The sequence below is a fragment of the Myxocyprinus asiaticus genome, chromosome 2, assembly GCF_019703515.2.
Source record: "Myxocyprinus asiaticus isolate MX2 ecotype Aquarium Trade chromosome 2, UBuf_Myxa_2, whole genome shotgun sequence".
Classification (NCBI taxonomy): domain Eukaryota; kingdom Metazoa; phylum Chordata; class Actinopteri; order Cypriniformes; family Catostomidae; genus Myxocyprinus; species Myxocyprinus asiaticus.
In genome coordinates, this window is record NC_059345.1 from 52,965,173 (window position 1) to 52,990,714 (window position 25,542).

Sequence of the window (25,542 nt, forward strand, 5' to 3'; positions counted from 1 at the left end):
TAATTGGTCTAACAGGTTTTAGGATATGACCCAATGTTTTACAACCACAGAAGATTTAGATTTCTTTGCAGAAATTGGTGGTCGCCAGAGCTCTCTTAGGTGTCGGCTAGCTTAAATGAACTTATGGGAACTGATGATGATTTTAGGTAAAATAATATATGCTTTAAACACAACTGAGGGAAAAAACAACATTTGTTAACTGAATAGAGAAGAATGAGGGGCCGTGTCTGTATTGAAGGGGTCTGAATGCTTTCTGAATGCACTGTACATATCCGTCAGATGATAGTCTTTGTCTTTGTTCAGCATCTCATGCCATGAGCACCACATTTTTAAGACACCACGTCAAGTTAAAAACACTTAAACTTGTGTCTCGTGGGCCCTGTATTCTTTTACTCTTAAGCTTTTTTTAATTTCAGGAATGCGTCTTGTGTGAATGGCCCCTTATAGATTAAAAAGTGGGCAAAAAGCAGCCATTGTCATAAAGATAATTCTGTTTTCTCTGAAAATTCTCAGCATTCAGACATGCAGCAGATTGAAAGCGTGCATACATTTTTGTGTTGCAGTTGCTAAATCACTCCTTATTTAACATTCTTTGCTGATAAAATGCAAGCAGAGTGCCCAGTAAAGATGAATTGGCATGTAATTTGATACATTAAGAGCAACACAACTGGCCATGAATGCAGTGTTCTTCAATGCATGATTTTATGTTTATTTTAGAGCTGTCAAAATTTACGCGTTTACGCATGCGAATAATTAAAAAAGTTTAACTCTGTAATTTTCCTTTATCGCGATTAATGCATTTACTGTTAATAAAGCATAAACCAGCATAGACACTGGTTGGAAGGGTGGAACCTTTATGATGTGTTGATGTGTCCGCCCGGAGTCATTACACAGACGCACACTTCACAACACACACACACACACACACACACACATAAACAACAGCGAATCTATGTCAGCAGAAACATAATGGAGAAAGGACCTCTTAATGCTATTTGTTGTACAAAACAAGCCCAGATGGGACATGTGATAGAAATCTCTGTAAGGTGCAATTTAATTACTACAGAAGCATGTCAAGTCTCAAAAATGCCAAACGAGACTTGTCTGAGAGTGCTTTTCCTATGGAGCTCAAAGTGGTGCTTGACACTGGCATTGACGCCCTGACAAGAATCATGAACGCAGCTGCACTATTTCTGTACCAAAGCAGATAGCCACAGTCTGCTGGTCGATTAATATTGTGGAGGATGAGAGTTTAAGAAATTTAATGCCCATTGCAATGAAAATGCAACCCATGTGGACTAATTCTATAATAATAATAATAATTATTATTATTTTTAGAATAATAATTATAATAATAATAACTTAATTAGTCAACCTCTCATTTAGACTTTGTGAAACATTTAATGTTACTTGAATTGGTCCTTTTTTTTGCATTTATATCTTTATACTGTGGAAGGCTTTGTTGGGAAAATGTTAATAAAGCATTATTGCTACATATTGTTCCCTATCTGTCACTCACTCGACGTTGTGTTGATGTAGTGACACTAGGGGTCACTCTTGGGAGCCCCAAACACCTCTGATCTTTTTTTAAAAGGCCAATAAGAATTGGCGAGTGGAATTTGCATGCCACTCCCCCGGACATACGTGTATAAAAGGAGCTGGTATTCAACCACTCATTCAGATTTTCTCTTTGGAGCCGAGCGGTCCTATTCATTGAGCTGAATTCATCCGCCGAGTTCATTCACCTCTCTCTGCTGGATCTTACGGTGCATTTCAGCGGCTTCTCCCCCTCTGCTTCTGTGGTTTGCAGCGAACACCCCTGGGTGCTTTGGCAGAACATTTAAAAGAGTATATTCTAAAAGAGTATATTTACTTTCTGAAAGAGCGGCACACATGGAACGTCTTTTTAAATGACGCGTCTTTTTAAAGATGCCTTTCCGTTTGCGTGTTATTCCTGGTTGCGGTCGTTATCTCTCCGCTTCCAATGGCCACGATCGCTGTCTTACGTGTCTGGGCGCTGCCCACGCGGAGACATCGTTCGTGGATGGATCATGTCCTCATTGTGAGAACATGACCACGGCCACCTTGCGGTCACGGCTTGCATTCGTAAGAAAGCAAGCCACCCCAGCGGCTCCCCGCCTTGGTCCTTCTACCTACGGGTATGAGGCTGTGCCAGTTAGCACTGGGGGCGATTTGGGGACCTCAATGGGACCACCTCTGCCGGGTATCCCCCCACGGACCTACCAGTCCCCAGCACGCTCGCTTGCCCCGGTCGTGCACTTGGACAAGATCGCCGGCTCGTCTCAGGGCGAGTTCGACCCCTCGTTCAGAGCCCGGGAAGAGGATGAGTTATCAAGCGCAGTATCGGAGAGTGGGCTCGTGCAGTCAGACGCAGAGGCTTCGACAGGGCTTCCTCCTTCGGGAATGGTCACACAGGCCCAGGCTGATTTGGAAATGAGGACATGCTTTCCCGGGCGGCCGGGTGTGTTGGGCTAGAGTGGAACCCTCCACTCTCCCTGGAACCCTCGCAACCCAATGATTGGTTCCTGGGCTCGGGGCGCCTCTCACAGCCGCGCCCTTGTTCCTTTCTTCCCGGAAGTGCATGAGGAGCTCGGTGATCCCCCAGGTGGATAAGGCGCTCGTGGTGCACTTATGTCCACAGAGCGCCGCCACCTGGCATGGGCGCCCGAAACTCCCATCCAGGGCCTGTAGGGTTACGTCGTCCCTGACGGCTAAGGCCTACAGTGCCACTGGACAAGCCATCTCCGCCCTGCATGCCATGGCTCTCCTGCAAGTACACCAAGCCAAGGCGCTAAAAGAACTGCATTAAGGTAGTTCTGACCTGGGATTGATGCAGGAACTGCGCTCGGTAACCGACCTTGGTTTGCGGAGAAACTCGCTGCCAGCTCAGTAAGTGCGCTAATGAGGCCCTGTACTGAGATAGGTGCTCTGCATGCACTGGTTCCCCGAAGGCAACCCCATGTGATATTTTCCGCAAAATCATTTCCCTGTCGGTAAACTGCATCTTCCTTGGGCAGAGGCCCCTCTGCCCCCGGTCGCCATGCTGTGTAGAAACTCCTCCCCCTTTGGGTAGGACCTACCATGGGACCTCTCCACATGACATACTTCCGACAAGGCTCGGTAAAGACCATGTGACGTATTTCCACTCAAAATGCCCCCCTTTTTTTGGGCAGGGTGTGGTCTCTGCAGTGTCTTCCCCTTGGGAGTGACACCCCCCAACGTAGACACTTAGGGCTCCCAGTCAGTTAACAAATTCCACTCTTTTTGGGGAGAAAAGAGAAGGAAAAGAGGCTTTGGCTGGGCTAGCCTGTCCACCTATTTGTTGGGCAGTCGACTTGTTCCTGAAGGACTGTTCGATGCTCATAAAGAATGTTGGGGGAGGTTATGTGACGGCCTGGTGCGCTGGCTACAAGACACACAGTAGTCTGCCCATCACACACTGCCACTTCACGTAACACAGTTCAGTTAGTTGTGGCATTTTGTATAGGGACCCCTAGTGTCACAACATCGACACAATGTCGAGTGAGTGACAGATAGGGAACATCATGGTTACTTTCGTAACCTCCGTTCCCTGATGGAGGGAACGAGATGTTGTGTCCCTCTTGCCACAATGCTGAACTACCTGCTGAAATGAAAAGGACCTTATATCGGCTCCTCAGCGCAAAACCTGAATGAGTGGTTGCATACCATCTCCTTTTATACCCGTATGTCCGGGGGAGTGGCATGCAAATTCCACTCACCAATTCTCATTGGCCTTTTAAAAAAAGATCAGAGGTGTTTGGGGCTCCCAAGAGTGACCCCTAGTGTCACTACATCGACACAACGTCTCGTTCCCTCCATCGGGGAATGGAGGTTACGAAAGTAACCATGACATTTGTTTTCTTTCCTAAGAAGGAAATAAGTGCATTTTGACAGAAAAAGAAGCACTTTCAAAATTATGCGATTAATCGTGCTAAAAAGCTTTAATCGATTGACAGCACTAGTTTATTTACATAGTTTGATTTCAAAAGCAGAAGTGTTTCATACCTACACATGTTTGGTTGATTCTATTAAATACAATTGGTGGATTTGTGCATAAAATGAGGTGGTTTTTAATTGGCTCCACTGCTCTAGACAGCACACTGCCCTGTTTAGTCATGTAACCTTGGATGATCACAGGTGAAGACAGCCATGGCCAATGGGTGTATACAAATATGAAGAAAATGAGCTTGACATAACAGGCGTAATGGAGATTTACAATTCAGGGATGTTCCAGTCTTGTCAAGAACATGAATAATGCACTGTATATGTGTAGTTATCATTCCCTATCTGTCACTCACTCGACATTGGTGTCGATGTAGTGACACTAGGGGTCACTCTTGGGAGCCCGAGACACCTCTGGTCTTTGATAAAAGGCCAATGAAAATTGGCGAGTGGAATTTGCATGCCACTCCCCCGAACATACGGGTATAAAAGGAGCTGGTATGCAACCACTCATTCAGATTTTCTCTTTGGAGCCGAACGGTCATGCTAATTGAGCTGAATAGCACTGTTCATTCACCTCTGCTGGATCTGACGGCGCATTTCAGCGGCTTCTCCCTCCTCTGCACTGGTGCACTGCAGAGAACGCCCCTGGGTGCTTCGGCAGAAAAACTAGAGAGTATATCTTCTGAAAGAGCGTTTTTCCCCTCTAAAAGAGTATATTTCTCTAAAAGAGCACACACACGGAACGTCTTTTTAAAGATGCGTCTTTCTAAAGATGCCTTTCCATTCCTGTGTTATTCCTGGTTGCGGTCGTTTTCTCTCAACTTCGGATGGTCATGATCGCTGTCTTTCGTGTCTGGGCGCGACCCACACGGAGGCAGCGTTTATGAATGGTTCATGTTCTCACTGCAAGAACATGACCATGGCAACGTTGTGGTCGTGGCTTGCTTTTGTAAGGAAGCAAGCCACACCAGCGGATCCCCACCTCGGTCCTCCTACCTACAGGTATGAGGTCAGCGCGGCTAGCACTGGGGGCGATTTGGGGACCTCAATGGGATCGCCTCCGCTGGGTATCCCCCCGCGGACCTCCCATTCCCCAGCACGCTCGTCTGACCCAATCGGGCTTCCGGATGAGTTCGCCGGCTCGTCGCACGGCGAGTCTGGCTTCTTGTTCGGGGCCTGCGAAGATGATGAGCTCTCGAGCGCAGCATCGGAGAGCGGGCTTGTCCAGTCGGATGCAGAAGCCTCAGCTGGGCTTCCCCCTTTGGGGACGGTCGCCCAGTTACAGGCCGATGCCGAAATGACGGACATGCTTTCCCGGGCGGCCGCGAGCGTCAGGCTAGATTGGAACCCTCCACTCTCCCCTGAACCCTCGTGGCTTGATGATTGGTTTCTGGGCTCGCGGCGCCGCTCAAGCCAGCCGCGCCCCGCTCCAGTGCCATTCTTCCCGGAGGTGCATGAGGAGCTGACAAAGTCGTGGGAGGCACCTTTTACTGCCCGACCCCGACTCCGCAGTTCCCCCGCTCTCACTACCCTCGATGGCGGGGCGGCCAGGGGCTATACAGCGATTCCCCCAGTGGATAAGGCGCTCGCGGTGCACTTATGCCCGCAGAGCGCCGCCACCTGGCGTGGACGCCCTAAGCTCCCGTCCAAGCCCTGTAGGCTCACATCGTCCCTGACGGCCAAGGCCTACAGCGCTGCTGGACAAGCCACCTCTGCCTGCACGCCATGGCTCTCCTGCAGGTCCACCAAGCCAAGGCACTGAAAGAGCTGCACGAGGGTAGTTCCGCCCCAGATTTGATGCAGGAACTGCGCTCGGCAACCGACCATGCCCTCCGGGCGATGAAGGTCACGGCGCGGTCTCTCGGGCGGACGATGGCCACTCTAGTGGTCCAGGAGCACCACCTGTGGCTCAACCTGGTCGAGATGGGCGAGGCCGACAAGACACGGTTCCTTGCTGCCCCCATTTCCCAGGCGGGCCTATTCGGCGACACCGTTGAGGACTTTGCCCAGCAGTTCTCGACGGTAAAGCAGCAGACGGAAGCAATCCGGCACATCCTGCCCCGGTGCGGCTCAAGACCCCGCACCCCATCTGCTCGTTGCCAAGGGCATCCCCCTGCGGTGACTGCACCGGCTCCGCCGCAGCCCGCCCCTGGCGTGGAGCCCACCGCAGGAAACCAACGCCACCCGTCTAACAGCCGGCACCGAAGAACCCACGGAGATCCTCGAAGCGCCCCTGAGATGGGCAACCCAGGGACGAGGGAACCCACTCACGTGGAGCTGGTAGAAAGACCACTCCATCCCCTGGTGGAAAATCTTTTGTTGCCTTTTTGTTTGATTTTGCTGCACGCCCAAGTGGCTGTGGTACCCAACAGTTCAGCAAAAGAGCTGCTTCCTTCCTCCCTGGGTCACATACCCGATGTGTACTGTCGTCACCACGACTACCGTCCACGGGCTTTTTCTTGCAGGATTGGCGCTCCAGCGGTGCCCTTTCTACCCCTGAGCACCCAGCTGTGTCACAAATCCACCCCCAATGTGACATCCTCCACGGGTCGCGAGGACAGGCCTCTTCCTCCCCTGTCCCAGGCTGTTCCGGGGGTGGTCACAAGGAGCCAGGTAAGTGCTTCGATGTCCCTAGACTCAGCACGGCCACGACGTGCTGTGGCACCTCATGCTCCGCCCTGATGCGAGGCCCCACCTGCCGGTAAGTCCGACGACGTTGTCCCCTTGGTCCCCCTCGCACGGAATTTGGATGCATGGCTTGCGCTTCCCAATCCATCGCGGTGGTTGATCCGGACCGTCCGACTCGGCCACGCGATTCAGTTCGCCAGGCGCCCGCCCAGGTTCAGCATTCAGGTATTCACTTCAACTTGGTCAAGGGCGAAAACGCTGTTATCCTGCGCGCGGAGATCGCTACCCTCCTACGGAAGGGCGCGATAGAACCTGTCCCTCCAGCCGAGATGAAGAAAGGGTTTTACAACCCCTACTTCATCGTACCGAAAAAAGGCGGTGGGTTGCGGCCAATCTTGGACCTGCGAGTACTGAACCGGGCTTTACACAGACTCCCGTTCAAGATGCTGACGCAAAGATGCATTTTAGCGAGCGTCCGGCATCAAGATTAGTTCACAGCGGTAGACCTGAAGGATGCATACTTTCACGTCTCGATCCTTCCTCGACACAGACCCTTCCTGCGGTTCGCGTTCGAGGGTCAGGCGTATCAGTACAAAGTCCTCCCTTTCGGCCTGTCCCTGTCTCCTCGCGTCTTTAGGAAGATCGCAGAGGCTGCCCTTGCCCCGTTAAGGGAGGTGGGCATTCGCATTCTCAACTATCTCGACGACTGGCTAATCTTAGCTCACTCCCGAGACGTGTTATGCGCACACAGGGACCTGGTGCTCTCGCACCTCAGCCGACTAGGGCTTCGGGTCAACTGGGAAAAGAGCAAGCTCCTCCCGGTTCAGAGCATCTCTTTTCTCGGTTTGGAGTTGGACTCAGTCTCCTTGACAGCGCGCCTTACGAACGAGCGCGCCCAGTCGGTGCTGGCCTGTTTGAAGGCGTTCAAACAGGGAACAGCGGTTCCACTGAAACTTCTTCAGAGGCTCCTGGGGCATATGGCATCCTCGGCGGTGGCCACCCCGCTCGGGTTGATGCATATGAGGCCGCTTCAGCACTGGCTCCAGACTCGAGTCCCGAGATGGGCATGGCGCCACGGGACACACCGCGTGGCCATTACGTCGGTCTGTCACCGTCTTTTCAGCCCTTGGACCGACCTCTCATTTCTACGAGCAGGTGTTCCCCAAGAACTGGTCTCCAGGCGCGTCGTGGTCACGACAGACGCCTCCAAAATGGGTTGGGGCACTGTTTGCAATGGGCACGCAGCCACCGGCCTCTGGACGGGTCCGTGGCTGCGTTGGCATATCAACTGCCTTGTGTTACTGGCAATTCTGCTCGTCCTGCGGAGGTTCCGGCCATTGATCCAGGGCAAGCACGTGCTAGTTCGGACGGACAGCACGGCAGCGGTAGCATATGTCAACCACCAAGGCGGTCTGCGCTCCCGCTGTATGTCACAACTCGCCTGCCGTCTCCTCCTCCGGAGTCAGCAGCACCTCAAGTCGCTGCGAGCCACTCATATCCCGGGCAACCTCAACACTACAGTGGACGCGCTGTCACGGCAGGTTTCCCTCAGGGGAGAGTGGAGACTCCAACCTCAGGTGGTCCAGCTGATTTGGAGTCGATTCGGTCGGGCACAGGTGGACCTGTTTTCCTCCCAAGAATCCTCCCACTGCCCGCTCTGGTACGCCCTCACCGAGGCTCCCCTCGGCATAGACATGCTGGCACACAGCTGGCCCCCTGGCATTCGCAAATACGCGTTTCCCCCAGTGAGCCTACTTGCACAGAGTCTGTGCAAGGTCAGGGAGGACGAGGAGCAGCTCGTCCTGGTAGCACCCTACTGGCCCACCCAGACGTGGTTCTCGGACCTCACACTCCTCGCGACAGCTCCCCCCGGCAAATTCCCCTGAGGAAGGACCTTCTTTCTCAGGGACGGGGCACCCTCTGGCACCCGTGCCCAGACCTCTGGAATCTCCATGTCTGGTCCCTGGACGGGACACGGAAGACCTACGTGGCCTACCACCCGCGGTGGTAGACACGATCACTCAGGCTAGGGCCCCCTCTACGAGGCGCCTGTATTCCTTTACGTGGCGTCTGTTCGCTAAGTGGTGTTCTTCTCGACACGAAGACCCCCAGAGATGCGCAGCCGGATCAGTGCTTTCCTTCCTGCAGGAGAGGTTGGAAGGGAGGCTGTCCCCTTCCACCTTGAAGGTGTATGTTGCTGCCATAGCAGCACACCACGACGCAGTTGACGGTAAGTCCATAGGGAAGCAAGACCTGATCATCAGGTTCCTAAGAGGTGCCAGGAGGCTGAATCCCTCCAGACCGCCCCTCGTTCCCTCATGGGATTTCTCCGTAGTTCTTCAGCGCCTACAGAGAGCCCCCTTTGAGCCTTTGCAGTCAGTCGAGCTTAAGGCACTCTCTTGAAGACTGCCCTCCTGACTGCACTCACTTCCATCAAGAGGGTAGGTGACCTGCAAGCGTTCTCTGTCAGCGAAATGTGCCTGGAGTTCGGTCCGGGCTTTTCTCACGTGATCCTGAGAACCCAACAGGGCTATGTGCCCAAGGTTCCCACCACTCCTTTTAGGGACCAGGTGGTGAACCTTCAAGCGCTGCCTCAGGAGGAGGCAGACCCAGCCCTGGCATTGCTGTGTCCGGTGCGTGCTATGCACATCTATTTGGATCGCACGCAGAGCTTTAGACTCTCTGAGCAGCTCTTTGTCTGCTTTGGTGCACAGCGGAAAGGAAGCGCTGTCTCCAAGCAGAGGATCGCCCACTAGCTTGTTGACGCCATATCTATGGCATATCTCGCCCAAAACATGCCGCCCCCGGTAGGGCTACGAGCCCATTCTACCCGTGGTGTAGTGGCTTCTTGGGCCCTGGCCAGAGGTGCCTCTCTAACAGACATTTGCAGAGCAGCGGGCTGGGCAACACCCAACACCTTTGCAAGGTTCTACAACCTCCGGGTGGAACCGGTTTCGTCCCAGGTAGTGGCACGCAATTTAAGCGTATAAGCCCGGGATAGCCGGCCGGGTGTATCGCTTGCACATAGCGCCTTCCACCTCCTTTTGAGCTGAAGATGTGCGCTGTTATTTCCCAGTAGTGTTCACAAAACTTGTTCCCTGGTTGACTTCCTCCGAGCCCTGTGGCAGTCGAGTTTTTGGAGAGACTCACTGCTGGCCCAGTACACGCGCTAACTAAGAGCCCGGTTCTGGGGTAGGTGCTCCGCATGTGGTGGTTCCCTGTAAGGCTAACCCCATGCGATCTATATCTTCCGCTAATTCCTTTCCCTGCTGGCAAACTGCGTCTTCCTTGGGCAGAGCCCCTCTGCCCCAGTCTCCATGTTGTAGTAACTCCTCTCCCATTGGGCAGGGTCTACCTTGAAGGCTCTCCACATGGTTGGAAAGACCATGTGACATATTCTTCCACTGAAATATCCCCCCCTCTCTTGGGGCGAGGTGTGGTCTCCGCGGTGTCCTCCCCTTGGGAGGGACACCCCCCGACTAGACCTGGCGGCCCAGTCGGATAATCCCCCTTCTTTTTTAGGGAGTGGAAAAAGAGAAGGGGAAAAGAGGCCACGACTGGGTTAAGCCTGTCTCTATCTTTGGGTAGTCGATTTGTCCCCAAAAAGGGCCGTTCGACACTCATAACTGTGTTGGGGGAGGTTACATGTCGACCTGGTGTGCTGGCTATGAGGCACACAGCAAGTCTGCCCACCACACACCGCCAGTTCACGTAACACAGTTCAGCCTTGTGGCGTTTTGTATAGTGACCCCTAGTGTCACTACATCGACACCAACGTCGAGTGAGTGACAGATAGGGAACGTCATGGTTACTGGTGTAACCAGTACGTTGGAACGAGACGTTGGTCCCTCTTGCCACAACGCTGAACTACCCGCTGAAATGGCCGGACCTTATATCGGCTCCTCAGCGTAAAATCTGAATGAGTGGTTGCATACCAGCTCCTTTTATACCCGTATGTTCGGGGGAGTGGCATGCAAATACCACTCGCCAATTTTCATTGGCCTTTTATCAAAGACCAGAGGTGTCTCGGGCTCCCAAGAGTGACCCCTAGTGTCACTACATCGACACCAACGTCTCGTTTCCTCCATCAGGGAATGGAGGTTACACCAGTAACCATCACGATTTGTAAATGCACAACTTTCCTTGCAGCTTGTTAATGCAAATACCTATACATTTTTAAAATCATTTTTTTATATTTTTTTTTATTTTAAGAGGCATCACCCTAACAATAAAGCTTACTACTCACCTGAAGTCTGCATTGAGATATTGATGTAAAGTTTTATAAATGGTTTCGATTCAGATTCAGATGAGTAGAGAACGTGAACGTCATCATTCTAGCTCGATTTTATACAAAGTTGCGCTCCAAAATGTGGAAGTACACATTGCATTCGCAACGTTGTCACAAGGGGCACTGTGTGAACTCTCCTCTTCTATAGCGAGTTTTCTCTTTCAACTCAACTACTGTCATGGCGGAGCAACAGTTTGAAGAGAATATTGCTGAACAAGTACGGTAAAGCCAATATATTTATAGCAATTTGTCTGAATTATAACACATCTGGTTTAATGGTACATACTTTGAAGATAACTAACACCCTCTTTGCGTACTGAGGTTTGTTACCACCCCAATAACAGAAGAACGCATGTTAAATATGTTCAACTGGACTTTGTGTTGACAATGCATTGGTCAAGCGTTTGCGTTTGCATCTGTGTTCGTATGCTTGCATAAAATGTTTCTGGCCTTAATTAGCATGCTGTGCTTTAGCCTGTAGACAAATTGCATATTAAAACTTTCCTGGAAAAGTTGCGTCTTAAAATTCAACCCCTTCAGTGTTTCCCCTAGGATTTTTTTTTTCAGCAGCGGTGCTGTTGTGCGTGCGTCCACGAGCCCGTAATGCCTGAATATTTACACGCATCGGTGGTGGAATAGCTTAAAACGACCTTAGAATAATTATAAATTCAGCAAAAAAAGAAACGTCCCTTTTTCAGGACACTGTATTTTAAAGATAATTTTGTAAAAATCCAAATAACTTTACAGATCTTTATTGTAAAGGGTTTAATCAATGTTTTCCATGCTTGTTCAATGAACCATAAACAATTAATGCACCTGTGGAACGGTTGTTAAGACACGAACAGCTTACAGACGGTAGGCAATTAAGGACACAGTTATAAAAACTTAGGACACTAAAGAGACCTTTCTACTGACTCTGAAAAACACCAAAAGAAACATACCCAGTGTCTCTGCTTATCTGCGTGAACGTGCCTTAGGCATGCTGCATGGAGGCATGAGGACTGCAGATGTGGCCAGGGCAATAAATTGCAATGTCTTGCAAGTGCCTTGGTGGAAGAGTGGGGTAACATCTCACAGCAAGAACTGGCAAATCTGGTGCAGTCCATGAGGAGGAGATGCACTGAAGTACTTAATGCAGCTGGTGGCCACACCAGATACTGACTGTTACTTTTGATTTTGACCCCCCTTTGTTCAGGGACACATTATTCAATTTCTGCTAGTCACATGTCTGTGAAACTTGTTCAGTTTATGTCTTAGTTGTTGAATCTTTTTATGTTCATAAAAAGATTTACACATGTTAATTTTGCTGAAAATAAAAGCAGTTGAAAGTGAGAGGACGTTTCTTTTTTTGCTGAGTTTAGATGGGTTATTTTGTTTACTGGGGGCTTTTGAAGGGCTCTGGGGGTAAAATTTACTAAAGCATCTGAACATTTACAACAATCTTACCTAAATCTCACGGGGGTTCGAATTCTTACCTCTAGTTTTATTCAGAGAGAATGATTTTTAAAGTATTTAGCCTAATAATGGTCCTCTGCTTCTGTCACTTGTTTCTCAGCACGTGATGCAGCTCATGTGCTGAACATTTATGTTGTTTTTCTTGGCAGATACCTTTAACAAAGACTTTAACAGGTAATTAAAGGGCAGTTCCCCCAAAAATTAAATTTCTGTCATTACTCACCCCCAAGCCTGTATGAATTTCTCTCTTCTGTGGAACACAAAAGGATATGTTAGGCAGAATGTTAGCTCCAGTCACCATACACTGTTGCTAATTTTTTCCCCATACATTGTCCATAACATCTCCTTTTGAGTTCCATGGTAGAAAGAAAATCATAAATGTTTGCACATGATGAGAGAATTATTATCACTTTAAGAGTACATGTCAATACTCACCATACATTAAAATGGCAGTTTAATATTGACAAAATGCATTGAAAATGTTAACAGATTAAATCCTGAGAGAGAACCTTGCTTATATTATATGTATATTAAAGATATAAAATGATTTATTTTCATATTATGTATATTATTAATATTATAGTATTTATATTACCATATTATTATTATTTATGCATATTTTTACATAATAATTAAAACTGACTGATTCACAGGGCAGAGAAAATGCCTGTTCAGGTCAGATGGAGCTCCAGATAGATCATAGAGATGACGTATCAGGGTTCCCACTCTATTCAAGGCACAAATTCCAGGACATTTCCAGGACATTTTATGCGCCCAACAAGTGTAATATTTAAGCAAAAACACATGCGTCCATTTAAAGCTTTTATTTTGGTGTTTCTGTGAGTTTTTGACGGTAGTCTCTCACCACCAGATAAGCAGTTTTCTCCATGGCCCAGTGTGATTATTACTCCCTGTAAATCTGTGATTTAATTAAATAAATACATAGTCTATATGTGCTGCGCACTTCAGAGTGCTCTCTGTCTCTGTCATTTCACACACAAGAGTGCACGTGATGATCATGATGAGGTGTTTTCAGTGAATGAGTGGCCATCTCTACACATTCATTTTGAAGTGTGCATCACTTGCAGATTATTTATTTATTCAATTAATCGGAGACTTTTTAAGTTTAATTATCACACTAGGACATATCACAATTATAATTTGATTAATTGTACACTAAAACATTCATTTTCATTTAAATATGTCATATTAAATAACATTCTGCATTTTATTGCTAATGCCATTCTTATGTGTTTCTGAGTTTTCCACATACTATATAATATAAGCTAACTCCGATCATTGAATTATTGAAAATTAATTAAAATCCTGAGGTATTAAAGCCAAATCACCACGCTACCAACCCAGTGTGAATTAATAAAAAAATGTAAAAAATCAGTGGTCTGACTGTCATTGTTGTCTAAATTCACAGGGATGCAAACTCGTGACAATCACTGATTCATGAACATATGTTCAGTTGTTTTTTTTTTTTTTAGAATAAGCTAAAAGCGCCAACTTGAGCTATTTTATTGATTCAAGTATACACAATTATCTGCACAATTGTGCAGAATTAGCTGCAAAAATAAAGGGTATTTTGGTGTGGCTTGCATCTGTTTCACAAATTTGTTCAGTTTCATTAATTGATTAGTTTAGTGACCACTTCTGGAGATGACATTAGGTGGCGACAAATGAGCACAATGAGTGAGTCATTGAATCATTTTGAGTTGTTCACGACCGGAATCTGCCAAGAGAGACTTTATAGTATTTCAGCAATATAAGAACAAAGCAGATCTATAATTTCCGTTCAGTTTATGAACTGCCGAGCATGACTTTTCATCCAAAAAGACAACAATAATAGTCTAATTATAGGCTAATAATGAGTATCAATAACATTCTTACCTCCTCCTTTATTAAAATGTGCATGTCAAATCTACTGACTTCAGCAGAATGTTTAAGCATTATAAGAACAAAGCAGATGTACTGTATCATTTTCCTACAGTATTTAAACTGCTGAGCATGACTTTTGTCAGAAAAGAGGAAAACAATAGCCTAATAATAATGTCCTTTCGTCATTGTAAAGTGCATTTCACGAGTTGAGTCGAGGTGTCAATGCTCCGTTCAACGCCAGTGTCAAGCAATGCAGAAAGCGTCATGAAGGGGTGAATTTACGAGCTTGCCATGCAAGAAAGTGGGAGGTGTGCACAATAAACACTGAAAACATAAGAGAAAATATGGCAATTGCTTTGATTGCAGAAAGTAGAAAGAGGACTCGTTTGTTTAGGTCTTTGCGTTTTTATTATTATTTTTATTTTTTGTTGGTGAATATAACTACTGTAGTTCAATAACTAGGGTCTCTGGATACTCGGAAATGATAAGGTAATAATTAATTAAAATAAATTATGAGACATTCAATATTTCTTCTTAAATTTAGACAGCTTTAAAATATTTATTGTAGCTTTGTTCTCTCGTGTGTGAAAAACACTGGTGTGGAGCCGAGGTTAAGCTGATGTGTCACTTCATACACTTCAATGTATTCGGCAGTGCTGACGCGAGTCATGTGAAAGCCCCTCAACATGTATAAACATCAGTTACTTTTACACATTCATAGCTCCTCCGCTCCTTTTCTCTTTGTGATTAACAATGTAGACTCACATGCCGATGCTGAAGTAAACGAACAACATGCCCCTCTCATTCAGTCGGTCGGTACATGTACCACTTCATTCAGTTTGTTTATGAATGAGAAGTTTCACGAGTGCCGCTTCTCACTGTGCACGTGCTTTCTGTAGCCAAGCACGCAATTGGCTGTAGCTGTAACTAATCAAGTGATCTGCCTCAGTCGAACAGCGATTGCCAAGCACACGATTGGCTGCTGCTGTAATTAATCACGAGGATGTAAGCACACTTAACCATTGATGTTGTTTCTGTCACGGTCCTGTTACTCTGTCAGTCTGGGTTTTTGTCTGACAGGGCCGTGTCATTATCGTCCCATGTCTGTCTTGCGTTTCATTGTCTGTCTTTGTGAGCACGCGGTTTTGGTCTTCAGTCTGTCTTGTTTCATGTTGGGAGCACGATGTCTGGATCCTGACTTCCTGTCTGGTTCGGTTTCGATCTGTGTCGGGATCCGCACACTCGTGCTCAATAGTTTGTCTGTCCTTCGCGAACAGGGGTGCACAACGCAATGCGATGCACACCCGGGTTGCGAGCTGTCTTCATGTTGTGCCGAGGTTTGGTTGCATCGGTCTAAGGTGTCAGGTGTGTGTGTGGTCGAACTGTCGCACAGGTGTCCTGTCTTGTTTTTGTCATCTGTTGCGTGCATCTCGTGTTGATTTCTCTCCCTATTTTAGTCTCCTTGTGTGCGCTGTCCAGTGCCAGTTCGCCTTGTGTGTTCAGTCGGTCTTGTGTCTTGTTCCAGTCGGTGTGGATTATCTTCCCTCATTCTGTCGGTCCAGTCGGTCTTGTTTCCCCGTTACCCTCTGCCCCAGCCTGGATTACCTAAATTCAGTTTTTCATCTTCAAAGCGCTTGGGTCCTGAGCCTCATTCTCTGCATTCGTGACATTACGAACTGGCCAAGATGGACCCAGCGGAGATTTTTTTTTCAACTGGCCATCAGCGTGCAGCTTTATGGGCTATGGCAGGATGACAAGTCCGTGTGGGGGTATGCCCTTGAATTTTTATCATTGTCCTCGTGTCTGGGATATGATCAGACCTGCCTAATCGATCTCTTTTGGGCAGGTCTGAATGAGTCCATTAGATCCATTGTCCCAGAACGGGGTGAGTATGCAGAGTTTCCCGAGGCAGGCTTGCCCTTTAATGGAAGGAGGACATCACGGCCTGTGCCTTGGGGGACTTCCAATCCTTATCCCAACCCAAGGATAAGGGAACTCCCACACGGACGCCTTGGCCGAGCCCACTGCTGCTGACTGCCAGGAGGCGGAGGCTGCAACAACAGCAGTACTTCCCTCCTCCTGGAAGAGGAGGAGGGCACCCACTCCTCAGTCGCTGACAGTGCCCACGGCCACAGAAGCAGTTCCCTGCTGCTGCCAGTGCCCACACCTACCACGGCCAATGAGCCAGCACCCACACCTGCCACGGCCAACGAGCCAGCACCCACTCCTGCCACGGTCAACGAGCCAGAGCCCACGCCTGCCACAGTCAACAAGCCAGTGTCCACAACTACCACGGTCAACGAGCCAGTGCCTATGCCTGCCACAGTCAACGTGCCAGCGCCCACGCCTGCCACGGTCAATGAGCCAGCGTCTGAAGCCTCGTCCATCCTAGAGATGCCATCTGAAGCCTCATCTGTCCCAGAGCCAGCATCTGAAGCCTCAGCTGTCCCAGTGTCAGCATCCTCGGTCATGACGGCCACTCCCACAGTAGTGATCCTAGCCGTCCAGAAGAGGAGGATAAGGGCTTCTGTTCCCCAATTGCTGCCAGCACTCCCGGCTATGGAGGCCGTTCCCCTGTCACTGCCTCTGCTCACAGCCATGGAGGTCATTCCCCTTTCACTGCCTGTGCTCACAGCCACTGAGACTGTTCCCCTGTCCCTGCCAGTGCTCACGACCAAAGAGACCTTTCCCCAGTCTTTGCCAGCATTCACGGCCACGGAGGCCATTCCCCTGCCATGGCCAGTGCCCGAGCCTTCCACAGCTCCGCCCCCTGATCCGTTCCTTCCTGAACCTTGTCCAGTGGCTGCTGCCCAGTCCTCTGACCCCTGTCCAGCGGCCGTTGCCCAGCACTCTGTGTCCCCTCTGCCCTGAGGCCTCCTCCCAGGCCACCAGACCCTGCTTTCACCCTGAGGCCTCATCCCAGACTGCCAGACCCTGTCTCTGCCCTGAGGCCTCCCCCCAGGCTGCCAGACCCCACCCCTTTCCTTAAGTTCCCTAACTGGTTTCCCTCCCTTCCCTCCCTTTCTGTTGTGTGTTCTGTTTTATGTTAGTGCTTGTTTTGTCTGTCTTTTGTATTGTTTGATGTTACCATTTTGCTACGACAGGAGGCGTCCCTTTTGGGGGGGGGGTAACTGTCAAAGTCCTGTCACTCTGTCAGTCTGGGTTTTTGTCTGACATGACTGTGGCATTATTGTCCCATGTTTGTCATGTGTTTCGTTTCGTCTTTTTGTAAGCGCACGGTTTAGGTTGTATTCCCTGTTGTGCACTCTTCGGTCTGTCTAGTTCCCTATCTGTCACTCACTTGACGTTGTGTTATGTAGTGACACTAGGGGTTACTCTTGGGAGCCTGAGACACCTCTGGTCTTTGATAAAAGGCCAATGAAAATTGCCGAGTGGTATTTGCATACCACTCCCCCGGACATACGGGTATAAAAGGAGCTGGTATGCAACCACTCATTCAGATTTTCTCTTCGGAGCCGAACGGTCATGCTCACTGAGCTGAATTCCCACGACTGTTCATTCACCTCTGCTGGATCTGACGCCGCATTTCAGCGGCTTCTCCCCCCTCTGCACTGGTGCACTGCAGAGAATGCCCCTGGGCACTTCGGCAGAAATAATAGAGTATATTTCTCTAAAAGAGCGGCACACACGGAATGTCTTTTTAAAGACGCCTTTCCGTTTGTGTGTTATTCCTGGTTGCGCTCATTATCTCTCGCCCTCTGACGGCCACGATCATTGTCTTTCGTGTCTGGGTGCTGCTCAAGCGGAGACAGTGTTCATGGATGGGTCATGTACTCATTACGAGAACATGTCCATGGCAACGATGCAGTCATGGCTTACCTTCGTAAGAAAGCAAGCCACCCCAGAGGCTCCCTGCCTCGGTCCTTCTACCCACGGGTATGAGGCTAGCGCCGCTAGCACTGGGGGCGATTTGGGGACCCCAATGGGACCACCTCCGCCGGGTATCCCCCCACGGACCTCCCATTTCCCAGCACGCTCGTCTGCACCAATCGGGCTTCCGGATGAGTCCGCCGGCTCGTCTCACGGTGAGTTTGACCTCTTACTCGGAGCCCTTGAAGGTGATGAGCTCTCGAGCGCAGCATTGGAGAGCGGACTCATCCAGTCGGACACGGAAGCCTCAGCTGGGCTCCTCCCTTCGGGTGCGGTTGCCCAGTCACAGGCTGACGCGGAGATGATGACATGCTTTCCCGGGCAGCCGCGAGCGTCGGGCTAGAGTGGAACCCTCCGCTCTCCCCTGAACTCTCGCAGCTCGATGATTGGTTCCAGGGCTCGCGGCGCCACTCACAGCCATGCCCCACCCCCGTTTCTTTCTTCCCAAAAGTGCATGAAGAGCTGACAAGGTCGTGGGAGGCACCTTTTACTGCCTGATCCCGATCTTTCAGCTCCCCCGCCCTCACTACCCTTGATGGTGGGGTGTCCAAGGGCTATTCGGCAATCCCCCCAGTGGATAAGGCACTCACGGTGCACCTATGCCCACAGAGCGCCGTCACCTGGCGCAGGCGCCCAAAGCTCCCGTCCAAGGCCTGTAGGTTTACATCATCCCTGACGGCCAAGGCCTACGGTGCCGCTGGACAACCAATTTTACATGGGTGTCCTATCTTGTTTTTGTCACCTGTTGCGTGCATCATGTGGTTTTTGCCTCGTGATGTACGCTCAGGTTTTGTTTAGTGTGAGAATGTGTTGCATCACTTTGTTTGCCGTTGCTACGAATTGCCTCATTGTCTTGGCGATGTGCGTTCATGCCATTCGGGTGTTTTGTTGTCTTGTGAGAGCACGTGGCTTTGTTTTGTTTCTGTATCGCAATGCGTCTTTCTGTCTTACGTCATACCCCGTCTCCTTGTTTGCTTATTATTAGTTCATTTACCTCACCTGTCCCCTGTTAACCCGTTTGATTTCTCTCCCTATTTTAGTCTCCTTGTGTGTGCTGTCCAGTGCCAGTTCATCTTGTTTCCAGTCTTGTGTGTTCAGTCGGTCTTGTGTCTTGTTCCAGCCGGTGTGGATTACCTTCCCTCATTTTGTCAGTCCAGTCGGTCCTGTTTCCCTGAATTTCCTTTTTTTCCCATACGAGGTAGTTTGTATTTGTTTTTTGTTTTAATAAATTCCCTGTTTTTCAACTCTGTGCTTGGGTTCTGAGCCTCTGTCATTCTATGAACTCGTGACAGTTTCACAATGTGCAGCCGCCGGCAGAGAGAAAACGTTACGAATTTGTATATTTGTCACCTATTCCGAGTCCAGATCGTTACCAAGGTTTTTTTTTTTTTTTTTACATGTAACCTTGCTAGCAACACAGTCAAACTGTTTTATTCTACTGAAATATTTTCCAGGACATTTTTTCATGATTGGAAAACTGCATTGCAAAATTCCAGGTTTTCCAGGATGTGTGGGAACCCTGCATATGTAACAGGTATTTTGTTTCTCTTCTCCCTATAACAGTTTCTCTTCACAGAGTGTTTCTGGTAGCAGTTTACACAAAGCATTTTTGCTGTGTCTGCCTTTTGTCAAAGGTTCTGTAATATGATATGAGGGAGCGATATGAAAACGCGGCGATCTGAAAGGCGGGAAAACTAGATCGCTTGTTGCGCAAAGCTTTGCTTTGTTGATTATAAACAGGAGTGATAGTTTTATCGCATCGCTCACTTACAGAGACATGGTACAACACCATTCCCACATTGAATATTAAGTTCAGTAAGTATGTGACAAACTTACTTGTGACTTTCTCTCTGCACTCAACAAGCATTCATTAAGGTGCACGAGAGAGGGAGAGAGGGATGCGGAAGAGCCGATTTACCCGTGCAGATTCTGGAATTACAGTTTGATACAAACACCAGATTATTGTTTTGTTCATCTGTATCTATTGGTTTACCAATTCACTGCTACATGTTAAAGTGAATAAAAGTGTGCGGTAATTCCCTGCATTCTGAACGGAACATGCAGAAATAATTAAACGTGTGTGCAATACCTGCAATCCCGCACTGATTTTCAGACCCTGTGGGTATCCTGCTTCTCCGTAGCAGCACAGTAACTTTGGACTGCTATACGGTGATGTCACTGCACGCGCGTGTGTGTGTGTGTGTGGTGGGGTCCCTTTTGTTTCATACAAGTCCCATTCAACAGTGTGCAGTGTAAAAAGCGTGCAGCTGAGTGGGCCTAGCAAGCGTTATGTTGCGTAAAGAATACTAATGAACCATGTGAAATCTCAGCAGCGGAGAGGGAAACACTGCCCTTTAAAGCACTGCCACTAAAGCTATACATATTTGTTTGACCATTTCGTCTCATCTTGCACTGTTTTTCAAGCATCCCACCTCGAGCGATGCATTTTAAAATGACGTGGCGTGTTTAAAATGGTCAAAATTTTTTACATGTGTCTCAAGGCCCCTGCAGTCTGTTCCACTGTGCTCAATCAAGCTGTTGTGGAATGCAAGAACACGTCTTGTAAACACCCTCTAAGAAACATGTCTGATTGCGGTCATGTGAACTCTAAATCAACCTAATTATACAGGGCTTCCTTAAGACACATGAGTCCACTAGTTGTTCAGACAACCCGTTGATTAGTAGCGTTTGAATTGTTTTTAGTTTTGCACATCCCTTTTGATGAGATTGAAGCACTCGATGTGTCTGGACCTCTGGTCAACATTCAATACAAATCCAATGACAACTGAAAAGGACATCTCTTTATACCTGTCTCCATGCCTTTATATAGTTTCCTGAGAAGCACTGGTTCAGAGATTATATATCCACAAACGTTTGTAAACCAAACAATGAAAAGACAGTGACAAGAGGGTTTCTATGGACTTTCTGTGGTGGCATTTGAGCTGGAGAGGATCAGACAGATGAGGTGAAGAGGTTTAGGGAAATAAATACCAGCTATTTATTGTATTACACTACATGCGATACTCAGACAGCCACCTTGGATGGTTGTTGATAGTAAATGCCAGCCGTCTGTGGATCTGTTTGCATGTGCATGTTTTGTGACGTTTCAATATCTTTTGGTGATGTTGCCAAATATCATCTCTGTCAACTAAAGTTTCTTGCTGATCAACACTTTTCAGGCCAAAGCCCCCTTGGTGAATAGAGAGATGGAGCAGGAACCCACCCATTATGTTTCCATTTAACACATACTTTCTTTTTCACAAAAATTACATTGCAATCCACCAATAATTGAACCCCCTGCAATACCACCACAGATCCCCTAGGGGGCTTTGACCCACTTCCACTTTAATGTTAATCGAAATAGTCAAAGTTTGGAAGTCACACCTCATGACACATGGATAGTACCTCCTTGCCCATAATTTAGTGTCTCTTAACTTCAGTCCTGACACTGAAGACAGAACGTTTTTTTCCTTCACAAAACTAACACTGCAAACAGGATTAATGAAGTGCCAGCATTGTAGCTGAATCAGGCGAGGCATTGTGGCATTGGATCAAAACATTGTGTCAGTGGAACACAAGGTTGGATTTAAGACCCACTGCTCTATCTAATAGCACCACAACCGCTCTCAGTAGTGCTCAGAAAGAGACCATCAGCATTTTCACAAGACAAATGAAGATAAGAGTAAACAGTGTGTCCTGACGCTGATTTTGTTGTTTTATTTATGAGGGAATAGGTCGAAGCAGATTGTAAAATGACTTTTCAACTCTGAAGTGAGGTACAGGACAGTGGTTCTCAACTGGTTTTGTTACAGGATCCAGATTTAACATTGGAAATCAGGTGGCGAAAAAGTGTATGACAGTACCAAAACTGTTAACTCTTACAATAACTGTTGTTGTTTGTTTTGTTTTGTGTTTTTTGCAAAAGTAAACAAAAATGTCCTTAAAGGGATAATTCACCCAAAAATGAAACTTCTCTCATAATTTACTCGCCCTCATGCCAACTAAGATGTGTATGACTTTCTTTCTTTTGCTGAACACAAACAAAGATTTTAAGAAGAGTATCTCAACTCTGTAGGGCCATTCAATGCAAGTGAATAGTGACCAGGCTTTTGAAGCTCCAAAAAGCAAATAAAGGCAGCATAAAAGTAATCCATCAGACTCCAGTGGTTTAATCAATGTCTTCTGAAGCAATCCAGTTGGTTTTGGGTGAGAACAGACCAAAATGTAAAAAAAAAAAAAAAAATGTCTCTCCTTTTCTCCCCAATTTGGAATGCCCAATTCCCAATGCGCTCTAAGTCCTCATGGTGGCGTAGTGACTCGCCTCAATCCATGTAGCAGAGGACGAATCTCAGTTGCCTCCGCGTCTGAGACAGTCAATCCGCGCATCTTATCACGTGGCTTGTTGAGCGCGTTACCGCAGAGACATAGCGCGTGTAGAGGTTTCACGCTATGCTCCGCGGCATCCAAACACAACTCACCACATGCCCCACCGAGAGCGAGAACCACATTATAGCGACCACGAGGAGGTTACCCCATGTGACTCTACCCTCCCTAGCAACCGGGCCAATTTGGTTGCTTAGGAGACCTGGCTGGAGTCACTCAGCATGCCCTGGATTCGAACTTGCGATTCCAGGGGTGGTAGAATGTAACTCCTTTTTTACTGTGCTGTACGTCTTACCATCTCTAGGCACGATCATGGTTTCAAGCTTGATTACTCTTCCTACTGCTTGACGCATACACAGAGCACTAGATGGCACTATATGAAGTGTAATCGAAATTGAAATTGAGACTGCTGTCAAGATGTACAGTGAAAAAGGAGTTACAATTTGGTCTGTTTTCACCCAAAACCAACTGTCTTAGTAAGACATGGATTAAACCACTGGAGTCAAATGGATTACTTTATATGCTGCCTTTATGTGCTTTATGGAGCTTCAAAGTTTTGGTCACCATTCACTTGCATTGTGTGGACCTACAGAGCCAAGATATTTTTCTAAAAATCTTTGTTTGTGATCAGCAAAAGAAAGAAAGTCATCTGGGATGGTATGAGGGTGAGTAAATGATAAGAGAATTGTCATTTTTGGGTGAACCCTTTAAAATCAAACATTGAAACTACCATGAACTGCATTGCCTGAAAATAATAGCATGAAAATAGGCTGAAAAGGAAAACTGACAAATTTTGAAAATTCATAAACAACAGCAAAAGTGTAATTAACCAACATAACACATGGAACAAACACTGGTCTAAGTATTCTATTATTATTAGCCATATTACCAATTGATGGATGAATTTGCGCAAAAATATTGTAGAGTTTGATTAGACGCACGACTTTTGATATCAACAACAAAGCTTTTTAAAAGTTAAGTCTATTTATATAGGATATTGCTATCCAAACTATGCTTGGTTTGTAAATGGTTAGTTACATTTTTACATTTACATTTGGCACAGCTAGTATAATTTAACTACTTTATATAATTAAAAAAAGTCTTACATCTCAATCAAGTATTTATGATGAACAGAAGCCCTCTCGGATAGGGAGGATCTCTTAGATTTTATAAAGTGCTCAGAGCAATTTCAGTGTATTGCTGATAATCCCAGTTGATATCCTATTACATCCTTAGCATGCCTTGATGTATCTTTTATAGCTTTAAACTGCACTTTTATATGTGATGTAAGATGTTGAGGTTTGAGAAATTGCTTGGTAGCATTAGTTTATTGTTGAAACTTAAAAGACCATGCCAAGATATTGCAAGATTTTTGCTGCATTCTTATCAAAATATTGAGTTGATCCCTTTGAGCATTATTGAGTATTATTTTTCTTGCAGAATATTTAGTTGTTTTAGGCGATTCTTATGGAGCTTAAAACATTTCTCAACATTTTTATGAATTCCTTACTTTATAAGCGGTATTTAAGACCGTTTGTAAGTTCCATAAAACAGTAATAAATTAGAAAATAGTAATAGCTTGGTGCAAAATTGTCATTGCAACAGCATAATTACTGATATATAAGGCATACTGTGGGATAATCCCCCATTTAGGGGGCTGTACTGCTGAAAAGTGATATTCTGAAGAATGGTGAAAGAACTATGTAAAGAAAAGCAGTCAGATTTTCTACTGAGGTATAAAGGCCAGCCTCAGGAACCCATTTAGGTGACCCAGTTGTATTATACCAAACAGATCCTAATTTCCAGAAATGGTGAACATTTAAAAACATTTTTTTCCAGATTTATTGTTAGCCCAGCAAAAATCTTAAATTTGGTAGCTTGATAGTAATAGCACACCTCTCCTCAATAAGCTGCATGATTTGAGGTATCATTCATGTCCATAGCACAAACTGTGTGGGATTTGGAAGGGAAGTTAAGCTCCAAAATATATTAAAATCCTTTAGTATGAGCAATAATAAACGTGATGCTTGCCTTGAAGAGTATGTGCTTGAATTGTTTTCAGTAGATCATTTTTTTTTATTTGTATATATGTTTCAGACATGGCTCGCCGTTGGTGTACTTTGGAAGGTGGGTTTCTCAGTTACTATGACAATGAGAAGATTGCCACACCCATCAGCCGGGTTGACATCAGTGATGTGGTGAGCCTGGCCATCAACAACACTGAGAACATCACAGATACAGGGTGACTGTTTCTTTCTCTCATGCCCTCTTGTAAAAGCAATAATTCACCCATAAATTAAAATTGTCATCATTTACTTGCCCTCATGTTGTTCCAAACCCATATGACTTTCTTTCATCCATAGAAAAGTAAAGGTGAACTTCTCAGGAATATCTTGGCCAGTCTTTTAATTATAATTAAACTGATTGAGGACTGAGCCTGTCAAGCTCCAACATGACAAAAAAGCACCATGAAAATATCAAAGACGAGATCCACGGATCCATATGTCATTGAAAAATGTCTCTTTTAATACCCTTTCTGTTTTTTACAGTCAGTTGTTGACTGTCATTTAATTCTTATCACACATGAATGCACTAAAGAAACCATGAACGTCTTCTCTCGTTATATGCACTTACTGGCTGATGCCACTAGTGTTAAAGAGGCAGTACCGATTAAATACGTGCTCTACATATCAATATTAATACTTGTATATAGTACAAATTATGGAAGTAAACAGTAAAAATGTAACAAAAATATATATGCAACATAATATGCTATTTTAAGACATTTATGGATGGAATAGAATTCAAATTCAAGGAATTCAAAAGCTAATATTTTACCAATTTTATGAAACACTAATGATAAAATATAATTTGTAAAATTAATATTTTCGAATTGTACGTAGAAGGGTTGCCTAGTCAGTTCCTTTATAATTAAGAGCATAAGCTGAGAGATAATTTATTTTATATGTTCACAAAATGGACATTGTAACAGAAATGTACCCACACAAATTGATATCAAATCGCAG

General features: G+C 46.6%; 1 protein-coding gene across 2 annotated transcripts in view; it reads left to right on the forward strand.

Moving 5' to 3' along the window:
• LOC127452073 (arf-GAP with Rho-GAP domain, ANK repeat and PH domain-containing protein 2-like) overlaps positions 1-25,542 on the forward strand; it is a 154,445-nt gene that overhangs the window by 84,299 nt on the left and 44,604 nt on the right. For both annotated transcript variants that reach the window (XM_051717252.1, XM_051717257.1), the window contains exon 16: positions 24,614-24,758. In XM_051717252.1, coding sequence (XP_051573212.1) covers positions 24,614-24,758 — 145 coding nt within the window. The remainder of the gene's footprint in view (positions 1-24,613; positions 24,759-25,542) is intronic.